This window comes from Schistocerca cancellata, chromosome 3, assembly GCF_023864275.1.
Source record: "Schistocerca cancellata isolate TAMUIC-IGC-003103 chromosome 3, iqSchCanc2.1, whole genome shotgun sequence".
NCBI classification, from domain to species: domain Eukaryota; kingdom Metazoa; phylum Arthropoda; class Insecta; order Orthoptera; family Acrididae; genus Schistocerca; species Schistocerca cancellata.
In genome coordinates, this window is record NC_064628.1 from 228,106,542 (window position 1) to 228,125,526 (window position 18,985).

Genomic DNA, 18,985 nt, shown 5'->3' on the forward strand with positions numbered 1-18,985 from the left:
ATCGTAGAGATGCTGGATGTAGTCCTGTGGAACGGCTTGCCATGCCATTTCCACCTGGCGCCTCAGTTGGACCAGCGTTCGTGCTGGACGTGCAGACCGCGTGAGACGACGCTTCATCCAGTCCCAAACATGCTCAATGGGGGACATATCCGGAGATCTTGCTGGCCAGGGTAGTTGACTTACACCTTCTAGAGCACGTTGGGTGGCACGGGATACATGCGGACGTGCATTGTCCTGTTGAAACAGCAAGTTCCCTTGCCGGTCTAGGAATGGTAGAACGATGGGTTCGATGACGGTTTGGATGTACCGTGCACTATTCAGTGTCCCCTCGACGATCACCAGTGGTGTACGGCCAGTGTAGGAGATCGCTCCCCACACCATGATGCCGGGTGTTGGCCCTGTGTGCCTCGGTCGTATGCAGTCCTGATTGTGGCGCTCACCTGCACGGCGCCAAACACGCATACGACCATCATTGGCACCAAGGCAGAAGTGACTCTCATCGCTGAAGACTACACGTCTCCATTCGTCCCTCCATTCACGCCTGTCGCGACACCACTGGAGGCGGGCTGCACGATGTTGGGGCGTGAGCGGAAGACGGCCTAACGGTGAGCGGGACCGTAGCCCAGCTTCATGGAGACGGTTGCGAATGGTCCTCGCCGATACCCCAGGAGCAACAGTGTCCCTAATTTGCTGGGAAGTGGCGGTGCGGTCCCCTACGGCACTGCGTAGGATCCTACGGCCTTGGCGTGCATCCGTGCATCGCTGCGGTCCGGTCCCAGGTCGACGGGCACGTGCACCTTCCGCCGACCACTGGCGACAACATCGATGTACTGTGGAGACCTCACGCCCCACGTGTTGAGCAATTCGGCAGTACGTCCACACGGCCTCCCGCATGCCCACTATACGCCCTCGCTCAAAGTCCGTCAACTGCACATACGGTTCACGTCCACGCTGTTGCGGCATGCTACCAGTGTTAAAGACTGTGATGGAGCTCCGTATGCCACGGCAAACTGGCTGACACTGACGGCGGCGGTGCACAAATGCTGCGCAGCTAGCGCCATTCGACGGCCAACACCGTGGTTCCTGGTGTGTCCGCTGTGCCATGCGTGTGATCATTGCTTGTACAGCCCTCTCGCAGTGTCCGGAGCAAGTATGGTGGGTCTGACACACCGGTGTCAATATGTTCTTTTTTCCATTTCCAGGAGTGTATATACACATACACACACACCCACACAATAAATTGATACACTACACTCTGCAAAGACTCACCATTTTACACACAAAAGGAACACCATGTAAAAGGCTACACAATTAGCTAAGAAGCACACACACACATAGAAAAAATGCAAACAAAATTCAAATTTGGTGCCTAACTCAGTGGTGACCAAATGTACACTGACTGGTTTGGGACATGGGACACACAACCACCACAATTACAGTGTGTTTTGGTGAAGTGAAAAGTGCTTTTATGGCTTTATTTTGTGAAAATATGTGTTATGTTTGTGTGCTTCGTAACACCTCACCACGATGCTGAGATAAAAAAGGTCTTGCCACACAACAGCGTAAGTAACAACGAATATAGGTGCGAAATATCACGACACACTAAATTAAGTTTTAGTGCATAAAATGATAGGTTAACTCCCAACAAAATTTCTCATCATCATCTTTTTGGTTGCAGATGACAAGCTACCTGTAATAAATAATACACAAGTGGTCCTCAAAAACCATGCAAACAGAGTTTGAAGGTACTATTGAAAAGGAATGAATTGTTGTTTGAATTAAATATCGACATAATTTTGTAATCATTTTTTAAAAATGTTCAAATCACAGATTAAATAAAACAGGAACCCACTGGTGATGGCACAGAGGTGCTGAAACATGTTTGGGAACTTGGAAAAATCGTGTTTTGCATAACTGGTGGACCTTACATCCAACAAATTCAGATCTAAACTGTGAAGACAATCTTCTGCATGCTTACGATCACAGGATGGCTCATTTCAGCAAAAACCAGTTCTTACAATAAAAGTATGTGAGCTAGTTGGTGCTTTGTTCATAAAATTATAAGGAAAAAGTCACTGTTTTCTGCTTCTGACTCATCGGTTTTCTGCTACACAGGTTGATTAATTTTCCAGCTACAGTGTCAGATTTGCTTATTTGCCTGTGATAACCTTCATAGGAAAAGGCTGGTTATTGCTTGAATTATAACTTCAAGGAATTGCAATCTTCTAAAATGTGTTGCACAGTGACTGTTCCGAAGTTTGAAGACACGTAATAAGATACCACAGAGTTTTGCTGCTGTAATAATTGGATCTCATGATGACTGCAAAGCCAAAATTTTTATAAAATAGCATTTTGTTAAGGCACTGGTTTTTATAATCTAATCCGAGATTTTTGTCACAGGTCCAAACAGCATCATTTCATTTAATAAATAAACTTCCCTAAATAATTATCATACACATCAGTATTAAGTACATGAGGTAGTTATTGCTCATGGTAATGTTAGTCAAAATGCTAATTTGTTAAACTAGTTGACAAAATATTTAACTGTGATTTCAGTTCCTATTCTTTCGGGTCACATTTTAAAATTTGTATTGTAATTTATATGCAGATACGCATTGCTTCATTTGAGTAACAAGATACTATTCAGACCTTTATTGCCTTTATAAATATGGACATCTAAATAAATATTATGCTTTGATTTTTATGTTGATTTTTTTGTTGTACGGTACGTTCAGACTATCCCCTGGCAGTGAAGCTTGGAACAATAACAAAGGAAGGAAAAGCAGATGTCTTCAGCTATGATGAAGATGATATGGTTGAAGATCCCAATCTTGCACAGCATTTGGCTCATTTTGGCATTAATATTGCCCACATGGAGAAGGTATGCATGATACTTTTAATTTGAAGATATTCACTTGATTTCATCTCAGATGATCATTTGTATGTGTACATTATATGTTAAGGAAATTATAAAGTTGGTGAGATTTCTGAATTTCAGAGACCCTTGTGATAGTGAAATGAAGCAGCTCTTAAGGTTTCTTCTTGTTAAATTTTATTTCTTTCTAGATACCTCAGATTGTCTGCAGTACTTGTTGAGATTTTTGGTGTCCACATTTACATCTAAAATAGTTTGGGAAACACAGTGCATTTAAAACACAGCACATTTATTACGAATAGTGTATAAACATCTGCTTGTCTGTGTATGTCCAGATGGATATGTGTGTGTGTGCGCGCGAGTGTATACCTGTCCTTTTTTCCCCCTAAGGTAAGTCTTTCCGCTCCCGGGATTGGAATGACTCCAGAAAGATGATGAGACTTACCAAACAAAAGTGCTGGCAGGTCAATAGACACACAAACATACACACAAAATTCAAGCTTTCGCAACAAACGGTTGCTTCGTCAGGAAAGAAGGAAGGAGAGGGAAAGACGAAAGGATGTGGGTTTTAAGGGAGTCTGCTTGTGTCTGTATATGTGTGGATGGATATGTGTGGATGGATATGTGTGTGTGTGCGAGTGTATACCCGTCCTTTTTTCCCCCTAAGGTAAGTCTTTCCGCTCCCGGGACTGGAATGACTCCTTACCCTCTCCCTTAAAACCCACATCCTTTCGTCTTTCCCTCTCCTTCCCTCTTTCCTGATGAGGCAACAGTTTGTTGCGAAAGCTTGAATTTTGTGTGTGTGTTTGTGTTCGTTTGTGTGTCTGTCGACCTGCCAGCACTTTCATTTGGTAAGTCACATCATCTTTGTTTTTAGGTATATTTTTCCTTCATGGAATGTTTCCTTCTATTATAACCATATCATTAATTTGAACCCAACAATTACGTTTGTTATTGTCGCCTTTGCATTTCGAAATCTTTCCTGTCGTCTTATTTCTCTTTTTTCTCTTTATTTTCTCTTTCTGTTTTTACCAGTAGTTTCACTTTGTATTCACCTTCCCCTTTTACCGTAATCTACTATACAATTTTATGCCGCCTATATATGCTCAACAATACGTAACCCACTCCCCAACCATAACCAAAAAATTTTATTTTCCGCTTTCAACACTACCGCTGCTATAAAATCCACCGTTTCTAGTTCAATAACAGCTGCTTTCACGTATTTAACAACCATTTCGGCCAATTCTAATAACTTTAATTTTATTTCCACTTCCGTTTTTCGCACATCACTGATCATTTTAGCCGCTCCCCATAGGTTTTAACGTCATTATTTCTACAATTGTTAGCCCCATTTTCGTAATCTTTCACCACAACACCACTCCTTTAATACGTTTTTTCGAAATTTTCTCGAAATTTCCCCAAATTTCTCCGTCCTTTAACGTGATTTAGCGGCAACACAACCACCTAACCTTTTTGCACATCGCTGTCTACCAACCCAAGTTCACCACAGGATCAACTTAACCAACACTTTTTCGCCTTTTTTCATACCAGATCTGGCTTGTGTCTGTATATGTGTGGATGGATATGTGTGTGTGTGCGAGTGTATACCCGTCCTTTTTTCCCCATAAGGTAAGTCTTTCCGCTCCCGGGACTGGAATGACCCCTTACCCTCTCCCTTAAAACCCACATCCTTTCGTCTTTCCCTCTCCTTCCCTCTTTCCTGATGAGGCAACAGTTTGTTGCGAAAGCTTGAATTTTGTGTGTATGTTTGTGTTCGTTTGTGTGTCTGTCAACCTGCCAGCACTTTCATTTGGTAAGTCACATCATCTTTGTTTTTAGGTATATTTTTCCTTCATGGAATGTTTCCTTCTATATATATATATATAAACTAAAAGAAGAACGCACAATTATGAGAAAGATTTTAGGTCCAAAATTAACAGAAGAAGGATACCGGATACAATCAAGAAGAACCACAGAAACTATATCAAACCTGGCAGCAGACATAAGAAGGCGAAGATTAAAATTTTATGGACATGTCACTAGACTTCCCCCCACACGACTCACCAACAGAATTCTCACTTACATAGAAGAAGTCAAATCAACAACACCATGGATTAGCCAAGTAAAATTAGATTTACAAAAAGCAAATATTGAACTTAAAGATGTCAAAGATAGAAAAACTTTTAGAAATAAGGTGGAAAAGTGGGTTGTATTGTCGGAGAAGGAAGCACTAAAGAGACCAGGAACAAAATGGACAGAAGAAAGAAAAAGAAAACATGGAGAACGAATGAAAGAAGTATGGAAGAAACGACGTCAGAAAGCTTTGCGTGATCCTTCTGGGTCCATTCGCGATAAGTAAGTAGTATGAATATATAAAAAAAGGATAGATTGCTACGCATCACATAGACAAGGCATTGAGTTGCAGACACGCACAATGGAAAGAATGCTAGAAATATTTCACTTTTCGGACAAAGTCGTTCAGAAGTAGAAAACTCCCACACATTCATGTAAGAACAATTTACACACATGGTCACTATCTTTGGATACTAAGGCCTGACTGTGTCTGTGTCTGGTGTTGGCAGCGGTCTAGCTGGTTTGGTTAATAGGGTAATGAAGATGCTTGCAGGGGGAGAGGGAAACATAGCAGGGAGTGAGTGGGGGAAGGTGACAGTGCTGCCTGTGGGAATGTGGGTGTACATAGTGGGACAGGATAGATACAGATGTAGTATTGGAAGACTGTGCAGGGGGGGGGGGGGGGGGGGGGCATTTTTAGTATTGAAATGAGAGCAGGGATTTTTGCCTGACAAGGCATATGGAGACCCCACTCATGTGAGGTGGAGAGGATGTGGTGCCACCATGTCATAAGTCTTTCATAGGTCGAAGAAGACATAAATAAGATGTTGACATCGGTCAGATGCTGTCCAGATGGCAGACAAACCAAAACTATTTCAGTGGTATTGTGAAAAGCTATTTAAAATTTTATCATAACATGAAGCAACTGCTAATGACTATCCCTTCTTGATTATGGGAATCAACAGAGACCCAGAACTGGGGTCACAATTGCAGCTTGGCTACAGTGTCTCTACTCTGAACTTCAGCTTCCCCCACTGTCACCACTTGTTTGGGAGCAGTCATGTACGCCCCCATGGCTTGTACCACGACCTTGGATCTGTCACGATTTGCCCTTTGGACTGAAAGATTCAGTTGACCCCGTGGTGTTTTACCATCTGTTCCAGGCTCCTTCGATGCATTTCCAAATTCAGAAGTGGTATACACTGATGACTTGGTGATCGATGGACGGACGAACCAGATTTGCATACGCATATGCAGGGTACAGTGACCTATGCTCCTTACCAAATGGGTGCAGTGTCGTCTCTGCTGAATTGGTGGCCATTGAACGGGCCTTTAGCCATTCTCGTTCTTACACCAGCAACATGCTTGTAATCTGCAGCGACTCTCTAAGGAATCTTCAGGCTATAGACTAGTGCTACCTTCATCACTCATTAGTCACGACTATCCAGGATCTTCTTTCTGACCTCCATCAAGCTGGACAACCAGTTGTCTGTGTTTGGACTCCTGGACGTTTTGGGTTCTCGGGCAACGAACATGCTGACCACTTGGCAAAGTTGACTACTAAGATACCAATTGTGGATTTGGGGTTCCACAACTGGACATTTGGTTTACTCTACATCATCAATTCTTGGATGTCTGGAACTCAGAATGGTTCACCCTAGACTCTCCAAACAAACTGAGGGCAATAAAGGAGACAACGACCATGTGGGAGTGTTCCCTTCATGCTTCTTACGGGGAATCCACTCTCCTTTGACAGCTATGCATTGGCCACACTTGGCTGACCCACAGCCATATTCTTCAACATGAGGACCCACCTTACTGCTGATGTGGTGTCTGCCTGACGGTGGCCCACGTCCTGCTAGACTGTCCAGATTTGGCTGTTTTGCAGCAATATCCTAAACTTTCTGACACACTACCTCTGGTGTTAATGGACAATGCCAAAGTAGCTGATTTGGTTTTACATTTCACCAGCAAAGGTTTTTTCTGCACGTCTCTGAGAGGTGGGAAATTTCAGTCTCATTGATCACCTGTGGTGTTGGAGGGGCACGCCTCACCTGATCTGGCTCAGGAGACCCATGGTGGCCCTTGCTCAGCAGTCTGGCATGGCCTAGCCAGTACCCTTCCCACCTTTTTATTCTCCTTGTTCTTTTATGTTTGCTGTTTTCAATATTTTATCTTTCCTAAAATTTTATTATCTTGTCTGTGTTGCGTGTTTCCTTGGAGTAAGGGACAGTGAGGTGGTGCTGATTGGATGCGGAGGCTGCTTCTCCCACCACATACCCAGGCCTTGGGACCTCAACTGCATTCTCGGCGGAGCAGCTCGCCTACCTTTACCCCCTCTCATCCACTCTCCTACTTCTCCTTGATTTTATCTCTGTCTTATTGTATCTTACTTACAATTGGGCTTCCCAGGATTTGTATTTTGTATCGTCCTTCTGAGGTTTTTTCCTGATTTGATACATACAGGATGAAGGGACAGATGGCCTTGTACTTTGGTACCTTTAACTCCAACAATCTATCAACTGACCAACCACCAAAGTAGATTTTCAAGTTTGTGCAAATTTATTTTCACTGTCCTTTTTGATGCTGAATAGCTTTTATGTGGTAAACTTCACATTGGTAACAAAACAGATCATTAAACCTGCATTGACTACCATGAATCTAAATTTCACCAAGAATGGCATTAATGGTTGGTGCATACCTAATAAATGTCCAATTAAAACTTTTTGCAAGTGACTTAACATGACAAAAGTTCTGCGGTGAGTGACTGTATGAATATTAATCTATGAAAGCACAACCAGGACTGACTGACATGGAACTTTGCTTGATGAAAACTGAACTTGACTGACTGTATACAGGGTAGACCAGAAGTCATAATTGGAAATGTTTAATGGTGTTATATTGAAACAAGAAGCAACATGAAAGGCGTACGGGAACATGAAATGACTCCCTAGCTCTAGCAGAAATTGTATTTAACAGAAAAAGATAAATACATGAATGGAATAATGCAGAAACAAATGTTCGTACATACTTCTTGCGTATTTCAAACACTCTATTCCTATGCTGACCATTATTCTCAGTGCAGAAAATAACATTAGGAGGGTGTTGGTTAATTTCTTCATAATAATGATTGTTGTCTATCTCCCAGATATCTACATCTACACATATACTCCACTAGCCACCAAGCAGTGTGTGGCGGAGGGTGCCGAAGTCATATTCCCCCACGCCCCTCCTCTCTGTTCCACCTGTGGATTGCACGAGGGAAAAATGACTGTCTGGACACCTCAGTATTTCCCTTATATTATAATGGTGATCATTGTGCGATTTGAAAGTTGGTGGTAATATTATGTGCTCTACATACATATGAACATTTCAAGACTGGGAGCTAAGATACATATCATATTCATTTGTCATCATAACCTTACAGCAAGCTGCTAATTTTGCAAAATCTGCAAGTAACTGTTCACACAAATCATGTTGATTATTAATATCATGATCACGTAATTCATTGATGCCACCAGATCGAAATGAACATAAACTGCCTTCCTTCATCTGATGACACATGGAGGTTCTAGGAATGTTCATCTCCTCTGACTGCTTCCTTGACGATTTTTCTGGTGAACAAAGTGATGATGCTTTTAGACACCCAGTGACTTCGTTGTTGTCTTTAGTGCATAGACTAGTTTGATGCAGCTCTCCATGCTGCTCTGTCTTATGCAAGCCTCTTCATCTCTGAATAACTACTGCAACCTACATCCTTCTGAATTTGCGTACTGTATTCATCTTTTGGTCTCCCTCTACGATTTTACCCCCCACACTTCCCTCCATTACCATATTGGTGATCCTTTGATGTCTCAGAATGTGTCCTACTAACCAATCCCTTCTGATTAGGCTGTGCCACAAATTTCTTCTCTCTCCAGTTCTATTCAGTACTTCCTTATTAGTTACATGATCTACCCATCTAATCTTCAGCCATCTTCTGTAGCACCACATTTCAAAAACTTCTATTCTCTTCTTGTTTAGTTTAAATCGTTTTGTCCACATTTCACTTCCATACATGGCTACAATCCATACACATACTTTCAAAAAAGACTTCCTAACTCATTAAATATATATTCAATGTTAAGAAATTTCTTTTCTTCAGAAAGGCCTTTTCTTGCCATTGTCAGTCTCTACTTTGTCCATCATTAGTTATTTTGCTGCCCAAATAACAAAGTTTATCAAGTGACTCGTTTCTTAATCTAATTCCCTCAGCACCATCTGATTTAATTCGATTACATTCCATTATCCTCATTGTGCTTTTGTTGATGTTCATCTTATATTCTCCTTTCAAGACACTGTCTGTTACATTCCAATGCTCTTCCAAATCTTTTGATGTCTCTGACAGAATTACAATGTCATTGGCAGACCTCAAAGTTTTTATTTCTTTTCCCTGAACTTCAATCCGTACTCCAAATTTTTCTTTTGTTTACTTTACTGCTGGTTCATTGTACAGGTTGAATAACATTGGGGATAGGCTACAACCCTGTGTCACTCCCTTCTCAACAACTGTTTCTCTTTCATGCCCCTTGACTCTTTATAACTGTCATCTGGTTTCTGTACAAATTGTAAGTAGCCTTATGCTCTCTGTATTTTATCCCTGCTGCCATCAGAGTTTCAGAGAGAGTACTCCAGTCAACATTGTGAAAAGCTTTCTCTAGGTCTACAAATTCTATAAACATGACTTCATCATCATTGTCATATGTCTTGGGTCTTCCTGTGTATGGTGGATCTGTCACCAACCCTGTTGCAAAGGCTTTTCTTTCCAATTAGCCTCTGTTGGGACTTTTTTGAAACAATTAAAAAAGGTTTTTCCTAATTTCCTTAAATGTCTCACACATTCATTCCTTTTAATGCAACCCTATGCTAAGAACATGTTCTTCAGTCGTGAATCCAGTTGCATCCTCCATTACGACTCAGATGCTTACACCAGTATCACCTTGATAGTAAGTTGGAACAGCAAATCAGAGCATGCTTACATGCCGTGGCATTCACCAGAACCACAAGCAAAACAATGATCACATGCCGTATTTTCATGGCATTGTAATTTGGCACATCACGGAACATTATTTTCAACGTAGAATACATTTCCAGATCCATGTAATGGCAAAACTGCATGTTAAGTTATTTGAATATTTTCAGGTTCTCACTTCTGGCCTACCTCTGTACATGTAACTGGAAAATGTATGTAGGTTACAGTAGCGATTTGGAGGTGAAGAGCATTGCACAAGATAGACTAGCTCTCCAGCTGCATCAAACCAGTCGTACTGTTATCAACAGCTTGTAAACTGCATATTGAATAAGAAGGTGTAGAAATATGTAGCTTGGGGATTTCGTATCTACAGAGTATACATATAGTATATATATTGCTTTTGGAACGGAGTAGAAAAGAAAAAACGTTCAGTAGAGAGGTTATATTATAGCGAGTGTAGCTTTTCCACCTGTTTAATTTTCATTTCTTCTTGAGTCACATTCATTCTTTAGACCTCCTGAAATTTTTAATATTTTGATATCTGCTTTTCAGTACAGCAAGTTCACTTTTTAGAGAAGTAGATGCCTCGCCAAGACATACGTAGATGCAACTTGTGATGTATTCGCTTTAGATGATGCTGTTCCTGTTGACTCAGAATATTATCCTTCACATAAAATTCTGAAATTTCAAGTTTTGGGTATAAAATAAATGAGGTTGGGTACTTGGAGCCCTCAAGTAATGTTAAAAGTGTGAAGATGTTACTAACATTATCTTTTTACAAAAACTGTATGGATATAAATCCTGTTTGCATCTTGCTCTGTTAAACATGCTATAAAATTTACAACACAGTTGTTATTTTCTCTTGTGCCAAGTAAAGTACAGAAGCTTAAAATATTGTGGAAATAACACTCCATATATAACACAACTTCAAGCTAGCTGTTCCTCAAAGTAATTATAGATAAAAGAAAGTCATTTTCATCCTTTAAATTTCCATTCTCTGATATAAAAGATTTAATATGTTTGTATTTACACTTCGTAGGGTTAAGAAAACAGGTTTCGCCATTACTTAGGTTTTTCTTTAAATCAAACATAACTTCTGTCCAACTGGTTTAGCCGTACCCGACTGTGGACATGAATCAGATGATCACCAGATTGAGAAATCGTGTAGGAAACGCTATCACTTACAGTTTCACAGAAACATATAACATCTGGCACTCATCTAATGTATCTAATTCTGTAAGGGAACTATTTGTTGCATTTTCTGATTTGCAGAAATTCACTGCAGTGGAGAACAACTTGCATTCTTATGCATTCGAAACTAAGAAAATAACATTCATTCTGTTACACAACTATCCTACTATTTGCCGCTGTTTCAACTTTCTCGTGCACCCTTCTAATCCAACATTGAAAAGTTCTCAAGGGTTGCAGCCAGCTCTACCTTACTCGTGATAAAATTGTCATCTGTTTGGAATCTTCTATTGAAATCGGAATAAGATTATGGAATAACTTTAACTGTGTATTATTATCAGTGGAGTAAACAATAATAAGACATGAAAGAGTTATCAACAATTAGCCGTAGTATGACACAGTTTCTAGTAGAGAAAATGCAGTGTTTGATATTCTTACTCTGTGGGACTGACCATTATAATTAGAAAAGATTTTTCAGTGTGTTTATTAATTTGACTTACTGAACTGTGAAGAAAGGCAGTGCAAGATTTTTCCGGGAGATAGTTAAAACATCACCATGGTAGGATGATGATTTATATTATTTCTTAAGTCAACATCTCTTTTTCTCAACCCATACTAATCATACAGGTATGAATGAGATATTGTTAAAAATGTTTTTTTAACTGGCTTATGGCATTACATACCAGTTTTGAACTAAGACTTACTATTTGTGGAAAAATTTAACATAAAAGATACTTTTAACTATAATAGGTAAAATGGGATACCTTTATTTTACGAGGCTAAGGTATTAATCACGAATAAGATACTCCCTTTTCATATTATCTTATTAAAAATACCATTTTATTTGCTTTAAATTACTTATTAACTGGATAATTTGCATGCAATATTGTCATATATAATAACCATGACCACTAAAATAAACTAGTCCATTATCTCTGCCTGTCATACAAGTTGAGAGAAGGAAAGTTGCTACTCACCATATAGCGAAGTTGCGATACTCACAATAAAAAGATTCACACAATCATAGCTTTCGGCCATTAAGGCCTTTGTCAGCAGTAGACACACATATACACAAGCATACTTACGCAAGCGCAACTTGCACACACGTCTGCAGTCTTAGAGAGCTGAAACTACACTGCGAGCAGCAGCATCAGTGTATGATGGGAGTGGCGACTGGGTGGGGGTAAGGAGGGGGCTGGGGTGGGGAGGGGAAGGGATAGTATGGTGGGAGTGGTGGACAGTGAAGTGTTGCAGTTTAGACGGAGGGTGGGACAGAAGGTGCGGAGGGGTAAGGGGGTAAGTAGCAGAAAGGAGAGAAATAAAAATAAAAGAAATTAAAAGACTGGGTGTGGCGGTGAAATGAGGCTGTGTAGTGCTGGAATGGGAACAGGGAGGGGGCTGGATGAGTGAGGACAGTGACTAACGAAAGTTGAGGCCAGGAGGGTTACGGGAACCTGCCAATTCAGAAAAGCTGGTGTTGGTGGGAATTGCGCGGGTGGGAACTTTCCCTGCAGTACATCCTACGTTTCCGTAACCCTCCTGGCCTCAACCTTCGTTAGTCGCTGTCCTCACCCATCCAGCCCCCCTCCCCCGTTCGCATTCCAGCACTACACAGCCGTCATTTCACTGCCACACCCAGTCTTTTAATTTCTTTTATTTTTATTTCTCTCCTTTCCGTTACCCCCTCCCCCCTCCGCACCTTCTCTCCTGCCCTGCATCTAGACTGCAACACTTCAATGTCCGCCACTCCCACCATACTATCCCTCCCCCTCTCCACCCCAGCCTCCTCCTTACACCCACCCACCCAGTCGCCACTCCCATCATGCACTGGTGCTGTTGCTGGCAGTGTAGTTTCAGCTCTCTGAGACTGCAGACGTGTGTGCAAGTTGCACCTGCGTGAGTGTGCGTGTGCGTGTGTGTATGTGTGTCTACTGCTGACAAAGGCCTTAATGGCCGAAAGCTATGATTGTGTGAATCTTTTTATTGTGCCTATCACAACTCGGCATCTCTGCTATATGGTGAGTAGCAACTTTCCTTCTCGTTACATTCCATCCTGGATTTTCCATTGTTTGTCATACAAGTTGACTTTCTAAACAAATATACTTTCTGAAATGATAAGCAGATTTGTCATTGTCACCTTGAATTGTAATATACCTGTTGCTGCTACGACCTAATGTTCTTACTGTAATTGAAAATATTGTTTGATTTAAAGTTATAGGTTATGTGGCCCTTCTGACAGTCCTTGACTTCTGTCCGGTGAACAATCTGGGACAAACATTCTGAATGCAAAACACATTTTTGGACACATGGAAATGAATATACAAGAATGTATCATAAATTCATCGTTATTAATTCACATTGTTAGTTCATTTTTAAAGCTGTTTTTTTCTTCATTCCCCCAAGTATCTTTATCCCAGTGACTACACTTATTCTAAATACTGTCATTATTTAAACTACAAAAGAGTGAAAGTTATGCACAGTCCCCTGATACAACACTATTACATTAAGTAAACATTGCTTATGTTTTGTATTCAATAATTTTGATTATTCCACTGTGGTCTGCATTTCACATAAATGTTCAGTTAAGTTATTGGCAGCTTTCAGATTTTTTTCTTTTCTTTCAGACGGACAAGTCAATGGTTGAATTAGAATTGGATTTGAATCAAAGAGTAGGTGAATGGAATGCTTTGCAAGAAGCTGGCAGTAAACTTCAACCACTGTATGGCCCAGGATACACGGGACTCGTGAATCTTGGAAACTCTTGCTATCTAAACAGTGTGATGCAAGTTGTATTCTCGATTCCAGACTTTACTAAAAGGTATACGTGCCCTAATGTTAATATTACTTATTTATTTCTTTTATTCAAGTACGTTAAAAAGTTTGAAGTTGGCTCAGTTTTTACATCTCTTTATTGGTTGCCTGAAATATGCAACTATCATAAGAATAAACATTACACTATGTATTTTTTTTGCATTTGTTGGAATTTTGTTGGATTTCGATTCACTTAGCAGAAACGAAGCTGTCTAGGGCGCAATCGATACAGTGCCGCACTGTCGCCTGATAAACAAAGTAAGAGCCTACGGAATATCAGACCAGCTGTGTGGCTGGATTGAAGAGTTTTTAGCAAACAGAACACAGCATGTTGTTCTCAATGGAGAGATGTCTACAGACAAAGTAACCTCTGGCGTGCCACAAGAGAGTGTTATGGGACCATTGCTTTTCATAATATATATAAATGACCTAGTAGATAGTGTCGGTAGTTCCATTTGGCTTTTCGTCGGTGATGCTGTAGTATACAAAGAGGTTGCAGCATTAGAAAATTCCAGTGAAATGCAGGAAGATTTGCAGCGGATAGGCACTTGGTGCAGGGAGTGGCAACTGACCCTTAACATAGACAAATGTAATGTATTGCGAATACATAGAAAGAAGGATCCTTTATTGTATGATTATATGATAGCGGAACAAACACTGAAAGCAGTTACTTCTGTAAAATATCTGGGAGTATGCGTACAGAACGATTTGAAGTGAAATGATCATATAAAATTAATTGTTGGTAAGTCGGGTGCCAGGTTGAGATTCATTGGGAGAGTCCTTAGAAAATGTAGTCCATCAACACTCATTCAACCTATATTTGAGTATTGCTCATCAGTGTGGGATCCATACCAGGTTGGGTTGACAGAGAAGATAGAGAAGATCCAAAGAAGAGCGGTGCATTTCATCACAGGGTTATTTGGTAGGCGTGATAGCGTTCCGGAGCTGTTTAGCAAACTCAAGTGGCAGACTCTGCAAGAGAGGGGCTCTGCATCGCGGTGTAGCTTGCTGTCCAGGTTTCGAGAGGGTGCGTTTCTGGATGAGGTATCGAATATATTGCTTCCCCCTACTTATACCTCCCGAGGAGATCACGAATGTAAAATTAGAGAGATTCGAGCATGCACGGAGGCTTTCTGGCAGTCGTTCTTCCCGCAAACCATACGCGACTGGAACAGGAAAGGGAGGTAATGACAGTGGCATGTAAAGTGCCCTCCGCCACAAACTATTGGGTGGCTTGTGGAGTATAAATGTAGATGTGAATGTAGATGTAGATGTCAAGTACAATAATAAGGATACGTTTTATGCTGTGCATTGCACGCACTTTGGCTTGGTGATAATATGAGACAACAGTGCTACTGCCACATTTAACTTTAAGATGTGGAGAGATGAGCAGAGAAATAAAACAGTTTTGAATGTCATTTAATTTTTAATAGTAATGATATACTATATGACAAGACTTTGGCAATATGTTTCCTAGAGGACTACATGAAAAAAATAAGATGCTCTTGTTCTTAGCTAACATAATATGTGTGATGAAAATTCCTAACGTAAACACTGGGTAATTTTTCCACATGAGCTGTGTGCGATGGAAATGCGTATTGCAAGGATTTCACCATATAGTTAAATTTTGAAGCCACAGAAGGTATTACTGTCATTTGGTAGTCTCTGAACTCTTTCCATATCGGTTTCTGAGAAATACATTTCAATACAAGTACCGGAACTGTTATCTGCTTCATTGATAATGGGGTAATCAATATCAGACTGCCCAAAACCATCCAAGCACCGCATTTTCTCCTCTTATTTTAAGACGGGTGTTTCTGCATCCCACCAGCATTTGACAATGATGTGTGACAAAGCTTTGTGCATTAATTTCAGTACATCTGGCAGCTTAAATGTCTAGTTACTTCTCATGACAAATCCTGTAACTTGCCCCCAGATCAGTTCTGTTGGGTTCAGATTGCAGTGGTATATTACAAGCTGTAAAAATGAAACATTTGTGCCCAGTGCCATTAAAATTATTGTTTTCCATGTTTCTATTATGTTTATCACTCTTGGTGGTTTGAGACCCCATCTGTGATATAAAACAATGGACATAGTCAAAGTAAAGAGAAATTTATTTCACATTTTTTCCCAGAAATTTATGTTGTGATTTCTTAATTAAAACACCTTTGTTAATAATATTTTACATAGTATCGATAATTAAGAATTTATATTTGCAATGAAACTGGAATATTGCATGTGATGTGTAGTTAGAAACAAGTAGTAGTGCAGTTTTTATTAAAAAAATTATGGTTCGATATGTTAATCAGCATATATTTGATGAATTTTATATTTAAATGGTACAGGTATCCAAACTGAACATAAAAAAGTAAAGACCACACAGCAAGATTTGAACCAGCGATCTATAGTATACCTGATTAACATCCTCCAGTGCTACCGATTAAGCCACACGTCTCATTTACAAAAACACCTTACTTGTAGTAAATACAGTTTCTCGAAAAACTTCACAGAAGATTTTTCTCTGTAATCCTGTGCAAAACATGAACAGCAACTTGTTTCTCACCGTTTCACTGTGGAGCAGGAAGCACTGTCAGCCATGTTCGCAGGACATTGAACAGTATGACTGACAGATCAGAACTAGCATTTGCAGAAACTGTGACTGCACATGATATTTTAATTAAACTATGTAGCTGAAGTATAATTAATAAAAACATTGGCTGTTAATACAAAGTAATATCTATTTCATTTACAGTAACATAGTGATAATGTATTTAATACATAAATACAACCTACTTCAAAGAGCGTAACACCACCAGTGTACATATGCTACGGATCAGTGTACATGTGCTACAGCTGCTGACCAATTATTGAATTTGTGTCTGTTTGCGTCAGGTTTATTCATATGATGAACAAAGTATAGCACTCTGGAATTTGGATTATAAAAGTCACAGTTCAGTACTGTTGCCATAATTTTGGCTCCAGCTTTGCATTTAGTGACCGAGCTTAAGAGTAACTTTCCCTATACATTATTTTGCTTTCATTTTATTAGTTATTTAACCTTCTTAAAACAATTGGATTTTAGATTTAAATCTCCATGGCTCTTCATACCGTACTCATTTGTCATGGTCTGTAGTGTACTACAATCTTCATGCTTAGTTTTCTGTAATTAGTCGGTCATGTTACTGCACAGTCTTAATTGGTTTCAGTGTTTGTTCTCAGCCTTGTTCTATTTATTTTTTTACTTCATCCTTGTAATTCCTATGAGACATTTTGCAGCCCTTCTATCGATTTTGTCTTCATTTGTCCTAAGTTTAGGGTCTTATAATTATGTATTTTAGATTTTGTTTTTGATGCTTTCATAATTCTCCTTCATTGCTCGTCACTTTCCCAAAACCAGTTTTGAACAGCTCCACTAGTTCAGTCTCAAATCACAGAACTTTACAGAGCACTTCGAATTTAACAGTTTTCCCTAGCAAACAAATCCACTTTCTTCTTGGAGAATTTCAAGACTAGTCACTGGACTTAGCACCCTGTAAACCTAAAGCGTGGTATGTTCAAACAATCCAGGATGAAATAACAACAACTTGGAAAGGATAGAGTGCTACTCACCACATAGAGGATGCGGTGAGTTGCAGACAAATACAAGGAAGAGGACTGCTAAAATTTTAGAAGTCTTGTTGATTATGCCTGTCTGCAACTCAGCGTTGTGTTGTAGAGATATGAAAACATTTTCCTTGTGTAGAGCCATGTTGTGGAACAGCCTGATGACTTGCTAAGACATTTGAATGGTTTCCATGCTAACATTAAATTTATTTTGGAGGTAGAAAAGGTTCAACAGCTGGTTATGTGGAATGGTGAGAGCTTGGTCATGTCAAAAACAGACCTGCATAGACCAATACGTGCACACATTTCCGAATCATCAGAACCAGAAAAGAGAAATTATTAATTTGCTCATGATGCACACAAGGCAAGTTTGTGATCTGCAGTATCTTTGTTTGTTTTTTTACAACATGCTCTGTTACAATATTTGTTTAATTCTTGTGTTCTGTAACGATGAGGGGGAGAAGGAGGGGGAAAGGGAGGGAGGGTGTGAGTGTGAGAGTGAAACCCAGTGCCAGCAGTCTACTTGTTGCAAATAGTGCCAAGGGGACCACCAAGCTTAACATCGCCAGCCGACAGACGAATTACTGTCAACAGTGTCACAAGCCCTCACTTCATGAGAAACTATGGAGAGATTTGGTATTTAATCTAGAACATAGCCACAAAGTCCTGCTGATCAGGAACTTCATACCACCACCTCTCCTCCCCCCTGCCACCAATATTGGCAGTGAAAATTTTTTGACTGCCAGCATTTGAACAGCTTACCCTTGAGTTGAGCACCACTGCACAAGCGTACATTAATGACCGCACCCATGGAGGTGGGTCTGCAGTACCTTGAACGTGATATGCAACACCGGAGTGTGTTCGGAGGAGCAGTAGGTATGCCACCAGTTGCACAAGACATGTCAGCGAAATCTAATGTCAGGGGGAGTGACATATCGGAAGAAGAAATGGTGGATATTACCTACCTGCAATGCATACCCGAGGTGGCAGACAAAGTTAGCCCTGTATAGTGCTAACATAGGTCTCAGATTAGCAAGGAAGAAAAGGGATCCCCTCAGAATGTTAGGAACATACCAAATGGGAATGACAGTACAATCCATCAATACCAGGGTCTACATCTACATGGATACTCTTCAAATCACATTTAAGTGCCTAGCAGAGGGTTCATCGAACCACCTTCACAATTCTCTATTATTCCAATCTCGTATAGCGCGGAAAGAATGAACACCTATATCTTTCCGTACAAGCTCTGATTTCCCTTATTTTATCATGGTGATCATTCCTCCCAATGTAGGTCAGTGTCAACAAAATATTTTTGCATTTGGAGGGGAAAGTTGGTTATTGGAATTTCGTGAGAAGATTCCGTCGCAACGAAAAACGCCTTTCTTTTAATGATGTCCAGCCCATATCCTGTATCATTTCTG

General features: G+C 40.3%; 1 protein-coding gene across 1 annotated transcript in view; it reads left to right on the forward strand.

Moving 5' to 3' along the window:
- The window catches only part of LOC126174856 (ubiquitin carboxyl-terminal hydrolase 5), a 166,475-nt gene that overhangs the window by 66,807 nt on the left and 80,683 nt on the right, over positions 1-18,985 (forward strand). Inside the window, exons 6-7 of the mRNA XM_049921253.1 lie at positions 2,736-2,881; positions 13,772-13,965. Coding sequence (XP_049777210.1) covers positions 2,736-2,881; positions 13,772-13,965 — 340 coding nt within the window. The remainder of the gene's footprint in view (positions 1-2,735; positions 2,882-13,771; positions 13,966-18,985) is intronic.